Genomic DNA, 26,689 nt, shown 5'->3' on the forward strand with positions numbered 1-26,689 from the left:
TTTTACATAAAATATATTATACATATCTCCAACAAAATAAAAGTAATTCTTAAAAAATAGTTAAACAAACAAGATTCATTAAAATAATAAATAAACCAATCAAGCTTTATTTAATCAAGCATAAATAATATAAATATCTATATTGAAAAATGAATAATATTATATGTAAAACTAAAATATTAACAATAATACAATAATAAAATAAAACGAATATAAACAAAATTACTTAAAACATTTTTATGATTGAATATTCTTAGTTCCGGTTTCCTTGTGTTTGATTATTTGTTTGATTTTTTAGAATTAAATTACTTATTTCTTCAGGCAGACTGATAGGATCAGACAATATTTCTGTAGATGTACATAGATTTCGTAATGCATTTAATGCAACTGCAAAAATAAAAATTATACTATATTTTAAATCCTATATACATAAATAAAAATATCATCAAACATAAAGGATTTTAAATTTATAAATATATAAAGACATTTTATATTTTAATTGTTTTAATTAAATTGTAATGGACGTAATAATGATTTTGTTTACACAGCTTATTATATTATTACCACCAATGTAAATTAAGATATGAAGAATACACAATGAGTCATTATCACCAAAAAATTATAATTTCTATAATTTTCTTTTTTATATTTAACACATAATACAAATTAAACGCTAAAAATATTTAACTGACAATGACGTTGCATAAGTCTCAATTTATAAGCAATGCTCATTATTAAAATACTTGGTAATAAAAAAAAATTAGAAGAGGGATGCAAATTCAAACAAAAATAAATAAAAATGAAGCATTCTAGCATTTTATAAGCATTCTATAAGGCACTGATCATACCTCTTTTCCCATAAAAAAAAAATTTGAAAAAATATGCTTTTCTATCAAAAAACTAAGTTTTATTTCACCCCCCCCCCCCCCTCCACAACTAAGATAAATAATGATTATATGTACATATCTATTAATATCTACTGAACAAGATATATTGTTTGCATAGGCACAAATAGTGTTTTAAATTTATGAGGAGGGAGAGAGGGAAAATTAGATTTATAGTGTATGCTTTTAATTTATAACAAAACATAAACTGTGATAATTAGTTTTTAGAGGGCTATAAGAATTCTAGGGGGGTAAGTTCTCCCATATGTGCCTATGGTTGTTTTTCTCAATTCATAAAAAACACTAAGTTTATAACACTCACTTGGCCTGAGATCACCCAATGTACAGTGTTGTTCAACCCACTGAAGAGTAGTACGATACATTTCATCATAACTAGATGTAGATACACTAGAATTAAATGAATTTAAGAGTGGCTCAGCTATTAAGCTCAACTAAACAATATGTATTTAAGGAATTGAATTACAGTTTTTTTTTTTTTTAGTTATAATTTTATTACAATATGTCAATGTTAATAAACACTAAAATATATTAAAAAAGTAAATCAAAAAATAAAATTAGTATATTTTTTAAATAAAAAATGATGAATAATATAATTTTGGTATTTAAAAATAACTAAGTCAATTATTAAGAAAAAAATGAAGTATTTGTTAAATAAATAACCACCAAAAATGGAAAATATTTTCCATATAATATGAAAAATTACCTCTGACTACAACCTAGACTGGCTGGTTTGCAAGACGCTAAATATATTGTTGATGTAAGACGGTCAAAAAGAAGATATGAGAAAATGAGAATATGGAGACCAAATTATATCATGCATATGTGTACAAGAGCAAAAATGTCATAATTACTTGTATTACTTGTATTAGGACCAATGACCATTAACACAAAACTATCTCATGATAAACAACCAGAATGCTGTAAATATAGCTCAATTCTGGACCAAATATATAACCAATTTTGTTGTAGAATTTACATATTTATTTTTTATACTTTAAATATATGCTGCCTGACACAAAAAAAAAAATATTAAAAACATACTACAAATATTTTTTTAAATTGTGGTTATACTATTTTGCTATAAAATTAATTAATTTTTTTAATAATTTTACTATTTTTTAGTAAGAAATCATTTAATTTAATCATTACGTTATTTAAATTTTAAAATATTTTTTAGTTATTTTTATTATTTGGTTTTAAATGAAAGTTACAACTAAAATAACTTAATAACATATAAAATAAAGGATACAATATAAAATTTCCAATTTTCTTGAGTTCGTTTTTTTACATATTCATCAAACATCTCTTTCATTTTTGTTGTACGCTGTCTAGAAAATGGAGCTCCTGTAGCGGGCAACATAGCTTGACAATTACTGTTATACCAAGTTGAAATTATTTATTAAATACAATTCAAGGATTATTAATCAAATAAAAATAACTAACCTAATTGCAAGATTAAGAGATTCTACTTGTTGTTGTAAATTTTGTCTCTCATCATAAAGACGCGCTCGTTCTGACCTCAATTGAAGTATGTAATCTGCTCCCTTTTGCAACATGGCTGCTTTACTCATTTTAGTACTTGGATTTTGATTGATTTGTGGTATTAACATATTCAACATATCAAATCCATTTTTAATATTACATCTCCGTTTTTGTTCTGCATTTATATGACAAACTCTCCTATGCTCCTGCACATATTTCAACCTAGGCCTTAAGCTCATGAGCAGTTCACACTAATATTTTTTTATGTGATAAAAATCAACATGATGTTTATAATCTAAAGAAAATCAGTTTGCTATATTACCTTATAAGGAGTTCGTGATGGACCAGGAATCATAACATGAGCTGGCATTGACATTGAACCATTCCTTTGTGATAAATTTATAGACTCATTAGTTTGATTTGGAGAATGAGTCTTTTGACAGAGATCTGTACTACATGTCATGGGTGATGTTGATATACTTAGAGATTGAGGGATTGGAGTAATTAAGGGTTGACTGTAGTTATTAGTAGGTGAGGGTTGATTACTCGGAGGTGATGGTTTATCCATGACAGGATGATGATTAATATATTCTTGAGTCTGAGGGAGTCTATATGTTGAGTAGCCTTGAGTATTTCCATGTGGAATATCAAATCGTGGTTGAATTTGTGGGAGTTGATGAATACCACCAGGTGTTCCAACTGCATCCAGAAGACCACGAGTATTTGGTGTCAAATTATATACATTACAATCACTAAAAATAGTTAAAAATGTATAAATAAATTATACTTTAAACAATTATTTTATTTTATTACCTTTGGTTCATAAAAACTGGACTGGGTTTTCTATAAACAAGATGATCTGTATATGAAGTCAAAACATGATCTGGTGTTCGAGCTCTTCTTTGAATTAATTGATATGGTATTTGTGATATTTGTGGACCTTGTGGTACTTGTTGATATGATGACTGATAAGATCCATTTGTATTTCGAAATTTGGTCATATTATTAGAAACGCCTGTTGAACTTGGAGTAGAAAACATATTATCTAACAAAAAATAATAATTATATATAAAATATCATGATCTGTATCAAAAAAATATAAATTAAAATTTACTTGAAGAGAGAAGCTGAGCAAGCAAAACACTTTGGTTGTTATCACTTGAAGAATTTATGTTTGATGGCATAACTTTTTGCTTGAGCTGGGTTTGTCTATTACGTGATTTTTGTCTTATCTAAATTATACACAAAATTATGAAAAATTATAAATATTTAAATGTATGATTATACTATTTATAGTTAACTATTAGGTACTTTTGGTGTTACAAAGTGATCTTGTGAATTTCTTACAACTTGAGGGAACTTGCTATATGTTTGTACTTGTGGATTTCTATTTTTAAAATCATTGGTTGATGATCCATTTCCATAAGTCATAACAGAATTATTAACCGCAGACATATCTGGATGTTGATTGTAATTATTAGAGCTTATAACTGATTCATGTCCTACATTGGATGTATTAAATTCAAATGGATACGCAGGTGGTGGAGGTGGTAACTGCAATTCATTATGGTGGGTTTGTGAATTTCCTGGAGGAATACTGTTATATGAGTGATTACTGGATTGATAATCTCCTCCATTTGAAGATTGATGAAACATTGTTGAAAAATTAGATTGATAATTATCTTCTGTTGAATAATTATTAACATGCAGTGGACATGATGAATCCGTGGCTTCTTGTCGCATATTTGTCATTTTAAGTTGGTGCAATTCTGAATGTAGAGATAATGAATGTTGATTTGTTTGATAACAGGTGCTTACATTTCCATATGATTGATTGTACAAGTTGTTGGTAGATTCTGACTGCATCTGACATTCTTCTGGTACAGGTGGTAACTTAGGAGGACTAAATAAATCTAAAAATACAAATGTAACACAAAATTAATCTATATGTTATGTTATTATCTAAAGATATACACATATATTTTTAAATTTTAAATGTCTTCCCCTAATTAAACATAATTTTAACTTAATATGGAATAAAAATGTATTTTATAAAATATTGAATATTACCTATTTTTAATAGACATATTTTAAAAATAGCTAAAATTATTTAAGACATATCCTTTCTTTTATTTTCCTTCAATTGTTATACTATAATTGCAATATAATTCAAGACAATATAAAATATAAACTATATAGTTAAATGTTTATATGAAGTTATGACTAATCTCGGAGTTAATAGCATGTATTTGTGTAGATATCATGGATTTCCCATAATGTATTAATTTTCTTATGATATAAAATTCTAAATAAAATTGAAAATTTAGTTTTGTGAAATGTATAAATAAACTTTAATTTTTAACTTTATGTTCTCGATTAAAATGCTTAGAACCTCGCTTATCCAAATTAGTGAACTATAAAAAATGAATGGATTTTTCATTGACGTTTTATCTTAAGATAGTAAAAGAGAGATTCTATCTCTTGGTTATTCTAAATGTGTATACGGGCTTATAGCTATAATATCAATTTGATTAAAATCTGTTTTAAAGATAAACACATGTTACTAAGCACCGGCGGTAGTGTAAGGCAGTTGCCCAGAATCTCACTATTTGAGGGACCTTGTGCCTAATACTGTGCCTTTTATGGAATTTAATAATTTGTAATTTATTTGTTATAGGTAGTATTGGTATATAGTGGACAAAATGAGAGAAAATAGACTGAGATGATTTGAGCTTGTTATGAGACGAAAGGAAACAAATGCAGTAAGAGTTCAGTGGTGGTTATAATGGGAGGAGGGGGCGATAGGCTCCCCCTTGAGATTTAGTTTTTAACATAAAATTTTAAAATAAATTTCATGAGTTAATACATTTCTGTTACAGTGTGTTAATGTTATTAATATATAAACATTATTATACATTTATATCTATAATCTGTATGTATATTTTATATTATATGTATAATATATATTTTTTTTTAATCTATCGAATGGCACTATTGAGTTCCCTCCCTGTACTGTTTTTCTCGCCATGTTTATATCTTTTATTTAAATTATTTATTTACGTAATGAATTTTATAGGTTGTAATTAAATGCAATAAAAAAAAGTATATATATGCTAAAGGGTAGGGAGGTTGGCTTAATTTCCCCCTCCCCCGAACATCATGTATAACCACCACTGTAAGAGCTGTTATAAAAATGAACATTGAAAAGAAAAAGGAGGAAAAGAAAGACCAAAAAAGAGATGGTTGGATATGATTGAGAATGATATGAGGGCTGTTGATATGTGCGTAAGAGATTTAGAAAATCGAGACGAATGGAGGTTTAGAATAAGGGTGGCTGACCCCAAATAGTTGGGAAAAAGTCGAAGGAGAAGAAGAAGAAGAAGAAGAAAAAGAAGAATTTGTAAGCCTATAATTTTTTTTATAAGATTAAATAACAAGTACCCCATGGTATGTGAAAATGTGTATGGTATTTTAATCATTAACTTCAATATTGTTTAGTAGGTACCTAGCAGGGCCGTATTCAGTGCAGAGTAAGAGGACACGGGCCTAACATCATCATCAGAAGCAAGTTAGTATTTAATTAGTTATACTAATGTACTTTTATACTTCTATATATAGTATAGGTTGATAAACTAAAAATTACTGATTTCTAATTTAGGATATATTTAACATGACTACACATCAATTTCGAATTAATAAACATACTGCTCATATTATAATTCAGTAAAAATATGTAAAAATATTTTAATAATTTCTATAAAAAATTATCTTCATTTCTCAATAATCTAATACATAATTCAACATTTTTCATGAACTTACATATATATAAAATCAATTTAAGAAAATTATTTGATTAAACTACTAGAAGTTAAACAATTTAAAATAAATATTTTAAATGTGTAAAAAAATAATAGAAAATTATCAATTTCACATTAGGTCAATATCTAAGAAACATGTATAAATTAAGTTATTACTTATAATTATATTTTTAGCAAATGATTTACACGTTTCTTAAAATGTATGATCAAAAAAAATTTTTATGATTCATAAACAAAATTTAAATTTTACGTCTTCGTTTAGTTTAGGAAACAATAATTTATAATTTATAAGTAATTGTAATTTAAAAAATAAAATTTAATTTTAGTAAAAGTAATAAAAGAAAAATTTTAATTTAAAATAAGGTAACTAATGCATTTTACAATATTTTCCTCAGTGATTTTTTTAACATAATACTGACAAAGACGGCTGAAAAATCTTGCAAGTGACCCATTTAGACCCTCTCATAATATATGTTATCATTTTAAATTTGAAAGCAATTATCGTAATTTAAAAACAATTCTATAAGCGATTCATTTAAATGAACTATTGTTTGTTACAATGTAATTAAACGAAAATATAAGAAAGTAATTTGGTAAATGGAATTCAAATCACAGGAATCTAACATTCTTTTTCTTTAGTTTAACTCAACACCATAAAATATATATATATAACTAAAAATCGAATAATTTAAATTCATAATAAAGTTATAAAAATATGACAAACTTTTTATTTATTTTTTTTAATTATTTTCAAATATGTACAGCTATAACCACATAATATTGTAACGGCACTAAGATTTTACAATTAGGAATTATTAAATTAACAATTAATAGCAATTTCACTATTTTTAACCAAATGTGATTCCTTAATTAGCCTAGTTAAATTTTTAGTAAATTTAAAAAAGATTTTTTTTTTTTACTTTAAGTTGACTTTATGAAAGTTATACGCTTTTGAATAATATACTAGTATATTAAAAAAATAACAGTTGATAGATAATTGCATAAAATTAATGTTATTGATATTAATAATTTTATTTCAATATCTAAATTTAAAATAATTTGAATACACAATTATAATAATTTTATTAAAATAATCGTAAAAATATAACTGTGTATTTTCTAAATTGAATTTATAAAACTCCGACTAAAACCAAAAAATAATATCTAAATTACGTTTATTTATATTACTAAGATCAGAAATATAATGTATTTTTAAAAGGTATGCGAAATATTATTTTTTAAATTCCAATAATGCCCAAAATCATTATTTTGTTAAAAATGGGTCGTAATTCAATTTGAATTGTTTTCAGTATTCAGTTGTTTACACAATTTTTACCAAATATATAACAAGTTTTGGGATATTATTATATACAATGATAATATTTATATATATATATATATATATAGAGATCATTTTATGTAATGATAATTCGTTAACAATTTAACATATATTTATGTATATATATTTAGTTTATAGATTAGTCTTCATATTTGTATAACAAAAGTACAAGTTGATGATGTAACAGTTCTATTAGTTATGTTTAAATAAATACCTATAAGCAATAAGTATTAATTGTTATGTTTATATAGTATATTAATCAGCATACCTATTTCAACTTATATACTATATTCTTATTTTAGTCAACTCTTATTATAATTTATTGAATTATACGAAATCGGATCATAATGAATTAAAACGATAATAGTACATAGTACTATTAACACAGTTGTTAAAAATAATCGTTGTAATTCGTATAATATTATTCAATAATTAGTGCTATTGTTAAGTAAAAATCTTATTTTGTTTAATATATATTTTTAAAAATCTTATTTTTTGCACATATTTTGACAAAAAATTAAACTGGATTATAAATTATAAGGTTCAAGCTTTATTAAATTAATTGAATCACAGATAATGGCATGGCGAATGTATTTTTAACACTAAAGCTAAAGTATAATTATTTATTATTAATATTATATTATTAGTCTAAATATATAATAATATATATTACGTTACAAGATTACATGAGGTTAAAAATTAAAGATTTATATGATAAATTAATTGATTCAGTAACCAGAAATTAACTGTTTTCAGTCTTTGTTATTCTGTTGCTATAGACAAATATAAAATATCGTACCTTGTAAAGGTTCTATGGTATCCATGAATTCATCTAAATTTGGCTGCAATTGTCCTAAATTTGGTTGAATTAAGTCTGGAATATTTTTTGACCTATCTGAAAATAATGCAAACAATGAAAATAACAATAATAATAATAATAGAAATATAATTATAGAACATTTATAGAAAAATAAAAATCACTGGTTATAATTCGATTAATTTATCCCCACTTCACTTTAAAATCACTTCATAAAATGCTCAACTTACGTCAAAATTTTACCAAAGACGTCACTTTTCTATTTGCAGATATAAATGTACTAATATTAAGAGCATAATAATATTGTTAACCATATTAAAATTGAATAACGATAAAAGATTTAGAACTGTTCTGGGCGTGTAAATTGCATTCGATACGATTTCAATACTAGTTTACTGATATCAATTTGCTACCGTTAGACCTCTTTAAAAAAGCCATATTTAAAAACTAATCTTATCAACAAAAAACCGTATTAGTTCCGATAAAACCGTGTTTTGCTGTTTTTTTCTTCTTCCTTGAAACGCTATAACGCTACATAAGACATAAGTTATGACTATTAAACAAATGCTATTAAAAATTACAGAGGTGTAATTTAATGATACCATTAACTACATTACTAATGATTGCTGGCCTGTAACAGTAGTAACATCTAAGATGTTTTAAACGACATACTAATTTATGAGTACTCATTATTATTTCTTGGCTGTTACACTGACCAATGAAAATTAAAATAACCAACAACAGATACATAAATCAAATATTTTTCGTTCAGTTTCGATAATTAGTAAATAAATAATGTAATTAAAATGAATAAGTCAAACAAACACCGAGTTTAAAGGACATTGATATAATAAAATAAGAAATATATTTAATATTCAAATTTGTTTTGTATGCATCATAGAGTAATACATCAAAACTAATACATAAATCTATGACGTGGGCCTATTGGACTCTAACCTATCAGTTGATTAAAAATTTAACTCATTTATAAGTATTACAGAACAGTATCAATTTGTTTATTAGTTATTGTTTATGGCAATGGTATGACTACGTAGACGTAGGAGTTTCTCATAATCTAATCAATGAATTTATGTTTTCCAAATGATAAACACTTTAATTGGGTTTTCAAGTAGTATTTAGGACATACTGGTAAGCCGATAAGAACAATTATATAAGTAAATAATATCTAATTATAAATTACAATTATAATTTAAACAGAGATTTTTATTAAGCAATGTATTGAATAGATTATTTCCAAGCCTTGCAGCAATAGATGGAAAAACAATAAAAATAAAATAATTTACCTGGATAGAAATACTATTTAATTTAATCAATACCTTAAAATATCCAGATATCCTATATACGATTTGTAGCCTACAACCTAAAATCTTATTATAATAAATATAGTTTATTACCATTGGGTATTAATATCCATTAATTAAGTAAAAAATAATAATACTCAGACGAAACAGTCAAAAAAATTGTCAAAATTAATGGAACTTTTGTTTTTGCTTTTTATTTTTTTATTGATTTAAATCTCATCAACTAAGGGCTATGACCTTTGGCTGATAGTAGTGACAGTAATTGTTAGTAAAGTTATAAGTATAATATATTATAGTCAGAGGTGTATTAAAATTTTTGAGGCACAGGGCTAATATTTTTGGCGACCGCATCCCTGCAATATTAGTTTATGGCAGCATTAATTATTAAAATATAGATAAACAATTTACAAAAAAAAACACAGCAAATATATAACATGAACAATCAGAGCTGTAAAGAATACTTTTAAAAATTATTTCAAATACTACTCAAATACTTAAAAAAATTCTTTGAAATACTTTTGGAATACTTTTGTAAAAAAAAATATTTGGAGTAATTAGGCTATGGTAAACTAACATTTTGCAGAGAAATAGTCGAAAGTGATTCATTATGCGGTTCTGAATCACTTTCATCATCAGGCTAGAATTACTCATATTAAAACTTGAAGTAATTGTAGTAGCCAGTAGATTATAAATAAAAACGGTGTAGGCTTGCAGCAATAGTCGGGAGCACGAAAAATGAGCGTTGGTACCCGCGACCCGTTATTTGTACACACTGTTGTAACAATTGGTTCTCAACTTTGTGCCGCCACGCTGCCGTTACGTATCGTATTCACGGGCACGAATAATGAGCGAAAATCACAGATATAGGTATATGTATATATAGTTGTTATATATATCTGTGACGATAACATGAACAATAAGCGTAGATTTGATAACCACTTAAGAAAAACAGCAGCTTGGCGCTTGACGAGCAGCGATCATTTTTCGTATGTTATCCTCGTTATCTCGTATAACCAGTTATCGTATCTGATATTAACAATTACCTATCTAAAAATATAAAAGGTAATTTTTTTATTGAATATCTATTTTTAGAAACCTGGTTTTCGTGCTTTGATTATAGTTGGTAATATTTTTTCAACCAAATATTTTGAATACAAATAAAATGTTCGAAAAAAAAAAGAAAAAAGTATTCAATAGAAAAAAAGGTATTTAAACTACCATTCGAAATACTTTGTTCTGAAAGTATTTAAACAATTATTCAATACTTAAAAAAGTATTTGAATACTTTTATTCAAATACTTTTACTCAAATACTTTACAGTACTGTGAACAATATACTAAAAAAACAGTAAGTACTCTAGTAAATACTAATAAAAATATCTAAAATATTTATGGTACATAAATTTGGTCATGACAAAATAAAAATTACAAACATTGAACAAGAAAATCAACTAGATACTTAAACATTTTTACGAAAGGATTTTATACATTCAAATTCATTAATTATATCCTCATAATAAATTATTATGTAAATTTAATTTTCAATGTTGAGAATAGCAAAATTGTTTAAATAATCCTCGGTTAATTACAATCACAAATAATTTTTAATCCTTTTTAATTTTGAGAAGAACCTTTCTGCAGAACAATTTCAGGGTGGAAGCAGTGTTCGACTTGACAAAATTAAAGAAGAGGGACTTTATTTACTTTAAAAAAGAGTGTTCGCAAAATGTATTAAGCATTATAATAATAACGTAATAATAGTAGGGGAACGCTAAAATTTCTGAGAACTAGTTGGAGTATTCCGTCTCCCTACATCCCTTCACAGGTATAGCACTGGCTGGAAGGTAAACAAAAATTCTTGAAACAATATCTATGTTAGAAAATAAATTACTTATATTATTTTCTTTAAACAACACACTGAATTCTAATACAGTGTGTAGAAGTTGTTGTATATTTAATAAGTAGTTACGGAAATTTTGCCATAAGAAAAACATTCATCTAAATCACTATATAATATAAGCGGTTCGGATTTGTGTTAGGACTAGAATTTATTTGGCAAATTGAAGGTTGGTGGATGTGAATTATCAAAAAAAGAAGTTAATTTTGTGGTTTGAGTTATAAATTATTGGTCTTTTTTAAATTTAATTTAGAAAAGAATTTTATGAACAAAACCACTTAAACGTTTTTTGCCGTTACTAATTGTAATCAAAATGTAATGAATATAATATAAAAATCATACATGAAAAATACATAAACACACAAGTCAATATTTTATGACAAAATTATTCAACATTTTGCCACCCTTCAAAACATGCTTCCCATGGCTATAATACTGGTTAGCCATAAGGTAAATACGTCCCTGATTATAGTAGTTTCAATAATTCTAGTTATAAAAATATGTTATTTGGTGACATTGTCGCTAAAAAATAGAGCTCTTAATACACGTGAATTCACGGAATTCACGTGTCACGAGTCACGTGTAAAATCCAAAATAAAAACGTATATCCTTAACTTAATACTGTACTATTAATATTTTATTAAAACTTCAAGTGTATAACATAAAATTACTAATTTTACCATTGTAAAAGTGGATATATATTTTGGATAAACATGTATTTCACGTGTATACGTGAATTCCGTGACACGTGTTTTCAGAGCTCTACTAAAAACTCGAATGGTCACTCATTCGGGAATAATGCGCCGAGCCGTGTTTAATAGGAGTTAAATTTATCAGTGATTATTTTTTCAACAAAATCATCAAAAAAGAGTACAAAGATAAATATTGATTCTACTTGTAGAAAATAAAATATCTTATACAAAGTATCCGTCATAAGCGTGCACACAAGGTTTGCAAGGTATGATGCTGCATAATTTACAGCTTCATATGAAAGACCCATTTTTATCATACCAAAGTAGTTTTGATAATATCTTCTATAGTATAAAAAAATATATAGTTAACAATTTTGTTTTTAGATTTTCTCGCGGGCAACAAGTCTATACAAACTCAGAATTAATTTTTTTCTATCAGAATTTACAACATTTGAAATACATAGATAATACTGTCTAAGTTGCAATATGAGACTATAAATATAGAATAATTATTATTGCTTTGATCGTTTGTAATCAATGACCATGTATAATCGTGACCGTATACAGAGACAGATTAAGCACGAAATATAGAAGCCCAGGTTCCAAGCTCTGAAGTAATTTAAGCCCCAAAGGATCCTTTTTTCTCAGCAAAAATTCACAATATTTTAATTAAAAATTTTATTTTGATAATATTTTTTTTATTTTCATCTTATATTATTAGAGGTGTTTAAAAAACAATGATGGGCGAACTGTAGCTTTGAAAAGTCTGAGTGAAACGCGATGGTCAGTTGTCTAGCTGACCATCATTTTACTAAATTACTTTATGAGAATTATAATACAATATTCAATCATTTAAAATCTTTAAGTGACAATATGGAAATAAAAAAATATGCTCGAAACGAAGCGCAAAATATTATTTAAAAAATTATATCACTTAAAATTGCTTTTTTGACAGTAAAATGGAACAGAATTTTAGTAAGAATTGAAAAAATTAGTGCTAAATTACAAGCTAACTCTTTTGATGAAAATTATCCACAAGATATTATTATTGAGCTTAAAAAATGTTTTCAACAAATGCGCAGTCTATTTTCAATGCTCTTATAGATGCAATTAACCAGGTCGAATTAAATTGGCAATCAGTTACTGCTGTTTGTTTTATTGGTGCTGCAACAATGTCTGCACTTTATAACGGAGTTCAAACTAATACAAAAGTATCAAATCATAATATATTGTTTATGCATTACCATGCACATTGCTGAAACTTAACACTTGTCGATTAATTTAGAAAAAAATTATTTAATATTTATTTTTTTTCGTGTTATTAAAATGATTTATAGTTTTGTGGAATTTAGTCGCATTAGATACGCCATTTGAAAAAGGGTATCTAAAAAAATAAATATAAAGCTTAAATCACTCTAAACTTAGTCTATAACTGGATGGGCTTATCAGGCAAAAGCTATTCAAGTAATGAAAAATAATTACTTAGTCCTCCAACAATGCTTAGCAGAAATTTCAGTGACTCTCTAATTAATCAAAAATTAAAGATTAATGAAGTGACGTAAAAAAAATGAAAACATTCAATTTATTTTATCATTTCACAGATCAGTTTATAACAGTTTTAGGAGGTATATGAAGAGACTATTAAAATTAGTAGTAAAAACAACATTATAATAACTGAAGTAAAATAAAGAAAATTGTATTCTAAAATGTATCAAAATTCCTCCCACTTTACTGTGGAAAACAAAATGGATGAAATTAAATTGTTTGTCTTTTATTCAACTTAAGATGAAATTTTTCTGAGATAGAAAATCTTTTCAGTCAAGAAACTTTAAGATAAATCACTGCATCAGGAAATTTAATTCAGTTAAAACTTGATAGCTTAATTTAGTTTTAAAGGAAAAATTTAATTTGGATAGTAAATGTGATTGTGAAATTAAGCTCATTAAAAATATATCAAATATAGCTTCTATTAGAAGAGAGTCATCAACTAAAACAATTGCAGCTTGGTTATCAGAGAATGATTGGAAAACAGCATTTTCAAACTTCAATAAAGCTTTGACACAATTAGTAACAATAATTGTTATAAGCTGGCCATGTAATCAAGCTTATTCCAAATTGTCTAATGTGAAGTCTAAATTAAGCACTATGTTACAAGAAAGTCTTGATTCATTGATGTTAATATTAATATTATTTTATCAATTAATTATATTATATTAATATTATTTATTGGGCAAAAAATAGCATCAGAAATCAATATTTCAATATTGAAGAAGTAATTGATGAATTAAAATCGTTCGTGTTTATAAAAAAAGAAAATTTGAACTTAAGATGTTAAATACTTTACAATACTTTACAATTTAGCAGTATTTAACTTTAAGAAATAATACATTTTCTTTTATTAATATAATTTAAACTACTTATTAGTACAGTGTGTTGTTTAATCTTCTACTGTAAAACTATGTGTGATTTTAGATTTTAAAGGAAGCCCAGAAGTTAAATAGTATGTTTGCAAAAACTTAAGTTATAGATTGAACTCCATACATGGTGAAATTAAAAATTTAAAAGTTTAGAATCGTGTTTTAGAATAAATTACTTATTCTATATTTTAAATTCAATAACCTGCAAATAAAGTCTGAACGCGCCTATGGTATTCATATTTGTATAGTAAATATTTTCATAAGTAAATAATCACTTTGATAGAAAATCCTAATTATATTTGCTATATAATGCTTATATATTATATAATGTTTACAATTTTCGCATAACATATAAACATATTTTTTGAATTGCATATTGCTTAATATATTAAATAATTATTAAGAAACCAAATTAATTGACTTTAAATGAAATATTTAACATAGACAGTTTAAAAAAAAATTATCATACTACTAGTCAAACATGATAATTGACACAAGTGTTTTATTGTTACTTTTTTGTTGTTGTGTTTTATGATATTTTTGTAATGGAGTGTTAGAAATAGGACGAATAGTAATAATAAACAAGAATAAATGTAAATTCAATAAATTATAGTTTGAACATGTAAACAGTAAACACAAAATAAATATATTTTATAGTAAAAATATAAATTATTTTATACGTCCAACGTATGGCTAGTATGTCTGCAAAGCAATTACAATACATGAGTAAATTAACTGTTAATAAAAAAAAAAAAAGAGATTATACTTTCATAATTGTATTAACTACCCATAAGCGCCACCAATTTCGGCAAAGGGGTACATCCTACATAGTATATACGTAGATTTCTAAATAATGCTTAAATTATTTTAGTTAAATACGTAGGAATATTTATTCATATTTTATGACAATACAAAATTTTCGGTGGCTACAAAGTAATGCAGGCTACTAGAAAATCCGATAATTATAATAATAACTTCTATCCTACATTTTTAAATGTTGTTTTTTTTTTTTTTTAATCCAGAGATACAAGTTTGCCTCTCTTGCGGTGTTTATGCACCTACTTTTGCTATAAATTAAAAAAATATTCCATTAAAATATCACAATATTAAAAGCGTGACGGAATTGTTTTGAATCTAAGAGCAAAGAACTAAAAGATCTATTCATAATTCAAAACCACCATGCAGGATTGTAAAGGTTTGACTCTAAGCCAGTGGTGCTGAACCAAACACCCAAGAGAGTCAACCATCTCCTTTTTTCTATCGGTAGTTAGCAGTTGGTGGATACCCAAAATAAACTATTTATGTATTAATTACTAGATATTTTTCTACAGTATAATAGGTAATGGGTAGCAAGAAATAATTTTTGGTCCCTACTTCCAATTTAATTTTAGTTGGCGTCACTGCTCTTAACAATAAAGACATATTAGATATATTATAAAACACAGTATATTATGGTATACTGCCACAGAACTATAGTCAATTTACTACACAACTTCAACAAATATTGTTTAATTCATTGTTATAATACAATTACCAAGGCTGGGCATTAACGAATTAAAAGTTAAAATTAAGTTAAAACTTTAAGTTAATTAACTCGTTACTATTTTTTACAAATTAACTTGTAACTTAATAAGTTACATTTTTTTAAGATTAACGTGTTAACTTTAAGTTAATTTTATTTAAATGTAGCTAAATAAGTTAATTTTAGTGTAAAAAAATAATGCAAATTATTAAATGAGGTTTTTAGTACATTTATAATTTACTATTTTAATATAAATTTCCTGTAGACGAAAATAATATGAAAAATAACTTTAATAGTTATTATATTGGTTATATTTTATCATTATATTTTTATAACATTGTTATTGTTCAAACACTATAAACCCATGGAAATCTTAAGAATATTCAGTGAAAACAGTAAATACCATGAGAGCGAGTGTCGATGGGGGTTAATCACAAAAAAACTGTGGTATAATTTCCAATTTAATTTCATTATTCAACTAGCATGTGTTCTGTTCACATCTCGTTAGAATTTATAATATATTGTTATTAGTTTATTACTTTATAAGCTTATTATATTTCTATAAAAGTTTATTATTTTTGATATTTGGTTTTTTGATAGCTAGGTAATCAATACTTTGATGTATCATTTTAAATTTCACCAGTAATTTTCTTGAGCGTAAAAAAACTAATATGTGTGCAATTTTTTATTTTTGCAAATTAGAAAATTTTAACTTTAAACTAAGTTAAGTTACTTTTTTTCGAAGTTAACTTTTAACTTAACAAATTAACGAAAGAATATAAGTAACTTTTAATTTAACTTAACTTTATTTTAAAATAACTTAAAGAATTAAAAAAAATCGTTAACCTGCCCAGCCCTGACAATTACTGCAACACTGCAATAATTTTAAAATAACGATACATTACTATTCTGTTATATCTTAAGTGAGATAATTTATGGTCAATTATTTAAAAAATGTCCAATAGGTAGAATTTTTAAATAGTTCGGAACTGATCTTACAGGCTATTATCATTTGTCTTATACTCTAAATTATTTTAAATCAATCAAAAGACATGTCTATTATTTTATTAGGCTAGGTAGTTTTTAGTTATATAATAATAACACTGTTGTCTATTCACTCTGGATGTTTGGAAACCTTTAGTTCAGCGATCCCCAAATTTTTCCAGCTACAGAGCATTTTTTTAAGCAGTGTTTTCTCGTGGAGCCCCAAAAAATATTTAGTTTTAAGTCTATTTATTAATATTAATATATATTAATCTTTCTGTACTCTATAAAGTATATTACACATGATGTGTATTTATAAAGGTATAAATTCAAAATGAGATAGTATACATTTAATATTATATTTATATACAATATATCTGACCAAGAAATAAGTGGAACGGGATTGCGTAATATCTAAAATTAAAAAATTATATTTTCCTATCGGGATTTTAATATTCTTTATATATGTATTGGTGAATTATATTTGAGTGACTGAGTCTTGTAAAAATATATACGATCGTTGTTTTAAATAATGATCAATATATATGATCAAAATACGTTTTTACATTTTCTATGGTAAAACGAACGGAACCCTATGAAGCCCGCAGAGCACAGTTTGGGAATCGCTGCTTTAGTTAAATATGAGCATGATAAGATGTTATTTTTTGAAATTTTGACGACAAGAAATCTATGATTTACTCAAAAATTAGAAAAAAAAAGATTATACAAAAATACCCAATGGCTGGTTTATATATGTATAAGTCATTACACATTCAATAAATTATTTTATTTTAATTTATATTTTGAGTATTTATTAAATAGTAACATTTTGTATACATTTATCTAATACATTTTTTTATGAATCTTGATTTAATTAAACGGAATTTTGTAAAAAGAAAAAGTAATAACATAAAAAAAAATATAATCAAAACAATTTCTGTTATATATTTTAATGCATTTTATATTTAAAACATTCTTATATGTATCAAAATTTTTATTTTAATTATTATTCAATATTATACAATTTTAAGTGTAAGTATTAAAAAGTTTTATATTATCTACCAACTATAATATACAAATTTAATATTTGATCATTAGAATCACCTACAACCTTTTAAAGGCACAAAGGTCCAGGGACAGGATCAAAAAAATAAAAAATATCACCAATGTCAAAGATTAAATTTTAATTAATAATTAACATTAATTTGTGAAGAAAATAGTTTTTATTTAAGAACACTACTTTCAACAATTTATTTTTTAAACAGTACAAAGTTTAACACACTAATTACCACTTTAAAAGGATAAGAATTAATTATTAATATTGTTTTATTGGATTATTATTATGATCTAACCAAGAAAAGTCACTCAAATTTTATTTAACATACAGTAGTTGAATTCTTCCATAATTATTTTTTGTAAATTATAATTTGAGTCATTAAAAAATGAATGTTTCTATACATTGTCTATAGCTAAAAAAAACTACTGTAAAAATTAGCTAGTTATATAAATGTTATTGCAGAATAAAAAAATATCAACTGATAAAGCAATAATTATTTTTTAAAAACCAAGAAAATATATTTATATTATATTTAAATGGAAAGTAATTTTATTAAATCAATAACAAACTAAGATATTTGCCAGATCAGTCAATCTACACTTATATACTGTAATACGTAAATCCGTAATTCTATAGTTCTTATCAATGGCTATGGCTTATCCAAACAGCCTTAACTAATCTTTACAATAAGTATTTAACAACATGAAATTAGTAAATATATTATAGAAATGACATAACAACATTTTATTTAATACTCAGCTATGTAAAATAAACCACATTAAATAAAAAATAAAATAACTGTTTTCAAATAATTAAAAAAATAATAATAAAATGATTAATAAGATAAAGGTAGGGGTTATGGTCCAGTGATTAACCGCTGTTATCTTTGAGCATTGTTTCCGGTATTACTAATTTTTAGATGGATTATATCAGAATATAATATAAAACAAAGTTATGCTCTTACACTATCTTTATACCTTTACTAATAATTAGGGTTCGGGACTTATTGCACACAAATTTTAGAAAATATGCATGCAAATATGCACTTAAAATAATCGAAACATAAGCAAAAACATGCAACTGAATATGTTTTTAATGATAGTTAAAAAATTTGATTTATTCATTTAAATGTAGACAATATTTTTTAATCTATATTTGTTTACAACAATAACACAATAAATATTATATTACTGTGTATGTCCAATTTCATTTTCTTTATCTTTTCCTACAATGAAAAATACAAACTAAATACTTATTTTACATTATCTAAACCAGTGATTTTCAACCTTTATCACGTCGCGACCCCCATTTCTTATTTTTTTGTAATATAACCCCCTAAAAAAAAAAAAAAAAATGTTTTATTCATCAACATTTGATTTAATTACCTATAAAATATTTACATGATATACAATTTTTATTAATTTACACTTAAAAATTTCACACAATAAATAATTAACTTTATTTTTTTTTTAAATAATATGGAAAAATCATTTCATCTATTATTTTTGGCAACCCCCAAAACTATGATTCGCGACCCCCAGGTTGAAAACCACTGCTCTAAAATACGGTAAGCGATAGAATACGTAGTAACAAGTATGTATTTTTTTTGTTGCCCTATCCTGACTCATTCTATGTATGATTAGGTATATTTACCGATGCATAAAAGTAAAAAAAAAAATAATGTTAATCTTTAAAATAAATCTACTTAACATCAAACGAAAACTGCGTGAATATGCTATAAAGAATAATAAAATTGCTAAAATTGGTCAAATGTGCATTTTGCTCAGAAAACGGCGAAATATGCAAGAACATGCAGTTAAAATGTTAGTATTTCAATTCGTTATGACTTAAAATATAATGCATATCTTATTTAGAATATTCTATAATCGTAATTAAACAATATGCAAATACAACAAGTTCCGAACCCTACTAATAATCAATAAAACTAAAATGTCATTACACCTAATGGCCAAATCTGTCATGGGTAAACAAAAATAAAATAAGGGGCATTTATTATTATAGATACATACTATACATGTAAATGTCAAAAAAACAGAACAAAATAAATATTGAGATTTACTGTTTAATTTTGATGAAAATAATTAAATATTTTTAAATACATACTTTCCCTGGCATTCGGAAATTCAAATATTCGACGATTTGCTGTTACTGTAGAAAAGAGAGTATCGCTTATAAAATTCATATAATCATCATCAATTCGTATATCACTATTGTTGTTTTGTTGCCATTCTAAAAATTCATTCAACTAAAACATAATATTTTTCCAATTATTTTTAATAAAAATTAAAGTTAGAAAATGTAAATGTAGTCTCATTATAATCAATTAATTGCTTTGCTGTAATGTGCTTAACAAAGGAAAAAAAAATAAATAAAAATAGAAATATAAAATTTAAACCATGAAATTTTTTTCGAATGCGCATTAATACTAATTTTAAAATAGGTACTAAGAAGTTTTATTAATATAGTAGAGATAAAAAAAAAAAAAATGATGATTTTAAAAATATTTATAAAATATTTTAGTCAAAACTGATAAGTAAAAAATTAATAATTTTGATTTTAACCCAATAAATAATATTACTTCATAATTCATAATTATTTAAATATTTTAAATTCAGTCAATAAATGAATAATCTAAAATCAAGTTTAATATTTATTTATTCTTCATGAATATATTTCAAATACACAAGTTATTAATACCTGTGTATAAGTTATTACATAGGTACTGACTTAATTTTTTTATTTCTATAATTTATATACAATAAAAATGATAGATATTATTTGATATTATATAATAATTATTAAAACATGTATAATTATAACCACTGCTTTTTCTACTATAAAAAAGTAATAGACATTTTTATTTGAATTTTGTATTACATAATTATTGAAAAATATAAATGGCAAAAGAAAGAATGTGATGAATTAAGTAAAAAATTGTTGAATTTTAATAGTTTAGATGGTTTAACAGTTATTATTTACTTAAGTTATAAGACATTAATTTTGAATGATATTCAATTAATAGATTAAATACATAAAATAAAAGTATATTTATTTTATTAATTTAATGTTACTCTTGTAAACCTCTATAAAATATTTAATAAGATTACATTTTCGTACAAGTTTTAAAAAATAATACACTGATGTTCATATACATTTGAGTATTATTTAAATTTATATAATTAATGACATTACTAATTTTTGTCTTTCTTTGAAGCCATTTTGTAGTAAACTTCGATAAAACAATCTCCATTTTTTATACTCCGCAGTAACAGCATTAAATTTTCGTTTCCAGTATTTTCCTTCTAAAATAACTGCCTGAAATCAAAACTAAAAATTTTTATTTATAATTATGAGCTAATAAATATAAATACCTCTGGTTGTTTGTGACTGTCTACAATTTCTACAGGTGATGCAAATTGACAGATCATGTAATTACTTTTCTTAATAACTGTTAATAAATAAAATAAATGTAATATTATTTATCTATATTATATATTGATAAACTGTTACAATTAAAAATATATGATTTTATTCAGTTTCAATAAATTATTGAGTATTTGTTTTATAAAATATTTGAAACAGATTACTTAAAAATATTTGCTATAGAATAATACACTATGGAAAATGTATAAGCAATTTCAAAATATCTATCAATTGATATTAAGTATGATAAAATAATCACAAACAATGTAAATTTATTTCTACCACATATTTAGGTACTAAAAAGAAAACTATTTACTAATATTACTATTATTAATCAATAATACAATTTATAATGATTTAAAATTAAATAACATTTGCCAAAAAATTTCAAATCATTAAAGATTCAGAGCAAGAGGGAAATACATCACCAATATTGACCATACCATAAAACTACTTTTCAGATACCTAAAATTAACATAAAATTATATGATGTAATTGTTTAAATGTTTTTTCTCTCAGAAGTTTCTTTGAAATCTTTTATAATATTTACATTTTTTTATTTTATTTTTTATTATTTACATTTTTTTTTGCCTAACCAACTTAAGTATTTTTGTTTATATTTATTTTAAAAAAATAATTCACTTTGGGGTTTTTATGTCTTAACAATATATATAACGTCAGACTAACTATACTGTAATATATGTATGAATATATATACAATACTAACAACTATAAACATTATACTCAATTTATTTCTTATAAAAGTTATTAAACTTTTAAAATAAAAGGTCACAATAAATTGATTATTTTGATTATAATTGATTTTTTTTTTCATTAAAATAAATAAATTCAAAGTTTTTAAACTTTAAAATTTTAAAAGTCATGTACATAATTAAATATACATGCTATTATTACTAAAAATTATTATATTTTAATAAATATTAAATCTCAAAATATCAGTTGAAATTTCATACTTGGTATGATTTTTAGATTAATTTATTCATTACTTCAAAATCAAATCAGTTATTATACTGTGATATATAAATATAAAAATGTTTAGTCAGTGTTAATAAGAAAACAAGTTTAGTAATTAGTTTCATATCATTGCTTGGATATACATATATTCAGTATTAATAATAAATTATGCAGTATGCTAGTGTAATATAAATTGAACATTAATCATAAATATGTTATGAACAATATTGGATTACTTAAATAAAATTCCATTACATTTATTTATACCAAATGTATATATAAATTTAATTTTTAAAAATTGATTTTACTTAACAATATCAAACACAATAATGTTGTTGTTTTTTAGTTAATAATTGAAATTTGAAATAAAGTACCTTTTTACATAGTGTAATTGTATGATATCATGAAACTTAAATAGTATTGTAATAAGAGTTCTTTAACTTTTAACATAAAAATATAAATGCTTTAAATTGAGTATGAATATAATAACAATTATGTTAATTTTAAATTATTTTTAAAAATTTGAAACTTAACTCATAATCAAAGAATTTATTACACTTTATAATAAATATTGTTTAGTATAATTTTGAGAAATATTTTTTAATTAATTGAAATTGTATATATATATAACTATACAACAAACTATAATACATAAAGATATGTTAATTATTAAATTGCATTAAAAAGTATTATTTCATGAAAAATATAAATAAAATATATACCAACTATAATACTTTGTTATACGTGGATTTTATTATTTCACACTTGCCAAAGATTTAATGAAATAAAAAGTTAGTCTAAGATAATAACGTCAAAGGTTAAGACCTTTATAATCAAACATTCAAAGAAAGATAGCAAAACATTTAATTGTCATTTAAATAATATAAATTGTGATAAGTCACTACATAAACACATAATCTCAAAAATAACTCACATTGCATATGCCAACACCTCCATATTAAGTTGTTTAAACGGATTTTGTCTTTCCACCTTAAACGAACTCCCTTGAAACGATTCCATTTAGGAGAAGTTAGTTTGTGTCTAAAATGTAAAAACCAATATTGAAATACTTTCAATTTCACTGTGTTAAGATAACAAATTTAATTCAGCATTAATTAATAGAAATAATATGAAGTTCAATAAATATAAATAAATAATGAATGTAGTTAATTGTGTTATCGACGGCAAAATTGATATAAAACAAATTCTAACAAGATAATAATTTGCATGAATATGAACGATAACTGAAACTATATATTCTAAAAATAATATGAATTTAAATAAAACAACTATTTTATAAATACAAACAAAGTTACCCATCACTTAAATTATTAAATATACCGATTAATTTAAAATAAAGTTTATTTTATAAGAATTAACTAGCTAATATTTTAATGTTATAAATACTATTTCTTCAACTTCAAAATAATACAATTTTTAAATTAAATATTACAAATATGATTAATAATTTCTTGTGAAAATTATATCTGTTGGCTACAATATAATACTCATTAGTTTAGTAAAAAATTCAAAAAATAAATAGTAATAGTATATATTAAACACAAATCACACATTTAAAATATTAATTTAGTATCAAAGGAAATATATTTTTTTGATAAATTTTAATATATTTGTATATGAAGACTATTAATTTATCAAAATCAGAAATTATTAAGAAACAATGATTAAAATTGATTTAAATTATTAAATTATATTATCTAATGTTCATATGATGATATAAATTATGTTATTCATTACATTTGGTAAATGGAACATATTTTGTAAATAAGGGTCATACAATTTATATTACCTTTTAAATTAACTACATTATTTTAGCATAAATAATTAAATAACTATGAATCAAACAATTTTAGTTTCTTAATCAGAGATATTACTTCCATTTTGACTAGGATAAAATAATGAAGAATCACAAAAATTTCAATTTAACATTTCAGAGAACTAATTACATTATAGGTAGTACCTTCTTTAGTTATATACTTAATAATACAAAACAATTTATTTTAAGTTGCTCCTTTTCAAATATTATTACAACAAAAAATTATTGTTATATCATTACAGTTAATACTAAGCATTTAATATTCTGTTATCAACCTAAGGGAAACATACATTTTGCATAATTGTATTCAATATTCCAAGTACAGCAAAAACCATACAAATCTTAAGACTTAAAATAGTATAATTTTAAGGTACTAATCAATTATCTTATTCAAAATTTCTCGTATACTACAGAAAGTTTATAATAATAGTTGTCTTAAAAATGTATATGTCATAATTTTTTTTTTTACTTGATTTGGATGAATTTGTAAGTTTGATTTACCCTAATAATCTCTTTATTTTCAATAAATGTTATTTAATATCATTAATATGCTGTAGAATTAACAAATTGTATAAGTCGATAAATAGTAAACAATAAATAATACGTCTTGGGTATAGTAGCTATTTTCAGAAACATTTACTGACCACAAACATAATAAATAACTATTACATTATATATTTGTAACTCCACAATATGTTTTGCACAATAATTCTTAGCACCAAGTTTAATAAATATAAAAGAAAATATTATCTTGAATCCATATTATTAATTATTTTTTTCAAATATGTAATATTATTTATTTTTTTTTAAAGTTATTTTGTTCTAGAGCTATCTTCTATACGACATTGATATAGATGTTATATGTAAAACCTACAGTATAGATACTACATCATTTAAAACAAATTGGTTAATTTTACCTGTAAGCAACAGCCATGCATTGAAAAAGGTTTTTTAACGAAGTTCTAGAGTTATTGATGTCAGCCCTCATTAATATTTCTTCTGACACAGGAACGGCTACCTGGAATTCATCATCTTGAGCCTCAGCCTCAAAGTTTGAAAGCATAAATTGTCCCGAGTGTATGGTCTCGTAAGTAACTTTTTTTTGGGACATCACGTAAATATATTCAATTTTATATATATATATATTCGAATTCACTTGGTGTTTAATAAACTACGAACGAAAAATGTACGATAAAAAATAACAATAAATGAATCATATCATCTGTATATGGTTACGTATACAAAACACATTTACGACTGACCGGTAAGTATTACGTTCTTACTTAGCGATTAAACGTGTTTGAACTCATTATACACGTTCGGCATTAAACGTTTCTTAAAATATCAAATAAAAAAATAAATGAAAGTAATACAATTACTATGATACGTACTTTTCGTGATATCTATGCGGCAGCTGCAAATTGTATTTCGTAGATAACAAACTCGCACACGTGTGCGTATTTGATTAAGAGAAAAATAACACCTGTTGCACGCGCCTAGTACCTACAGCAAAGAAAACGTAAACACTCAGTGTCATTGAACTAATTTGTACAGTTTCTGTAATATGTTGCTAGTAATGTAGTATAATTGGATGATATGCTTAGTTTTCTAGTTAGAAGTTAACTAGTTAGTAAACTATTTAAAACTTATTGAGAATTAGATTTTAAATGAGATTTTACAAACATGTGATTTTTTTATACCTATACCAATCATAGGTGTGTGTATAGCAGTGGCGGCGTGACGGCAGATTTTTGAGTCCCTGGACTCAAGTCAGTGGGTGGGTATTGACCATTGGGTATCGAGTGGGTATGTAGCATGTAAAACGAATAGTGGGGGAGCTCTTTTTACAAGCTACCCTTAAATTTCTTTTTAGGTGGGTGGGTGGGTGGGTGGGCAAAATCCTAACAGGACTCATGAAGTAAAATATTTCGCGCCGCTTCTGGCGCATAGTGAGTGCCGAGTGTATCCCAGGGACCTACAAAAATTTTGTAAATGAGGGTCCTACAATTTAATTTTAAGATAAAGGGGCTCATATTTTTTAACTAATATTGCTCAAATTAAATTAAATGTAATTTATTCTAAGATATTTAGTAAAAAATTAAAAATCATGTTTCGTAATAGAAAAAATAAAACTAAATTTTCTAAATGTTTGTGCCAAAACTTATAATGATAATATAACAAC

The 26,689-nt window shown here is 24.3% G+C and overlaps 1 protein-coding gene across 4 annotated transcripts; it reads right to left on the reverse strand.

Moving 5' to 3' along the window:
• Positions 1-210: 210 nt before the first annotated feature.
• On the reverse strand, positions 211-25,906 carry LOC112687636 (MLX-interacting protein). Of its 4 annotated transcripts, none has more exons than XM_025560464.1 (14): positions 25,425-25,906; positions 23,605-23,711; positions 21,644-21,720; positions 21,465-21,587; positions 20,376-20,517; positions 8,344-8,439; positions 3,699-4,300; positions 3,502-3,619; positions 3,201-3,432; positions 2,710-3,139; positions 2,349-2,638; positions 2,155-2,278; positions 1,207-1,336; positions 211-387 (listed from the first exon to the last, which is right to left on the reverse strand). In XM_025560464.1, exons 1-14 carry the CDS (start codon positions 25,616-25,618, stop codon positions 254-256), a joined length of 2,799 nt encoding a protein of 932 aa, XP_025416249.1. In that variant the 5' UTR covers positions 25,619-25,906; the 3' UTR covers positions 211-253. The 4 variants fall into 4 exon arrangements, with proteins under 4 accessions (XP_025416249.1, XP_025416251.1, XP_025416252.1 ...); XM_025560465.1 differs by having other exon boundaries at positions 254-387; positions 2,349-2,593; positions 25,425-25,905; XM_025560466.1 differs by lacking the exon at positions 23,605-23,711 and having other exon boundaries at positions 212-387; positions 25,425-25,511.
• Positions 25,907-26,689: the final 783 nt, after the last annotated feature.

This window comes from Sipha flava, unplaced genomic scaffold (assembly GCF_003268045.1).
Source record: "Sipha flava isolate LNK unplaced genomic scaffold, YSA_version1 35a_pilon_pilon, whole genome shotgun sequence".
NCBI lineage: Eukaryota > Metazoa > Arthropoda > Insecta > Hemiptera > Aphididae > Sipha > Sipha flava.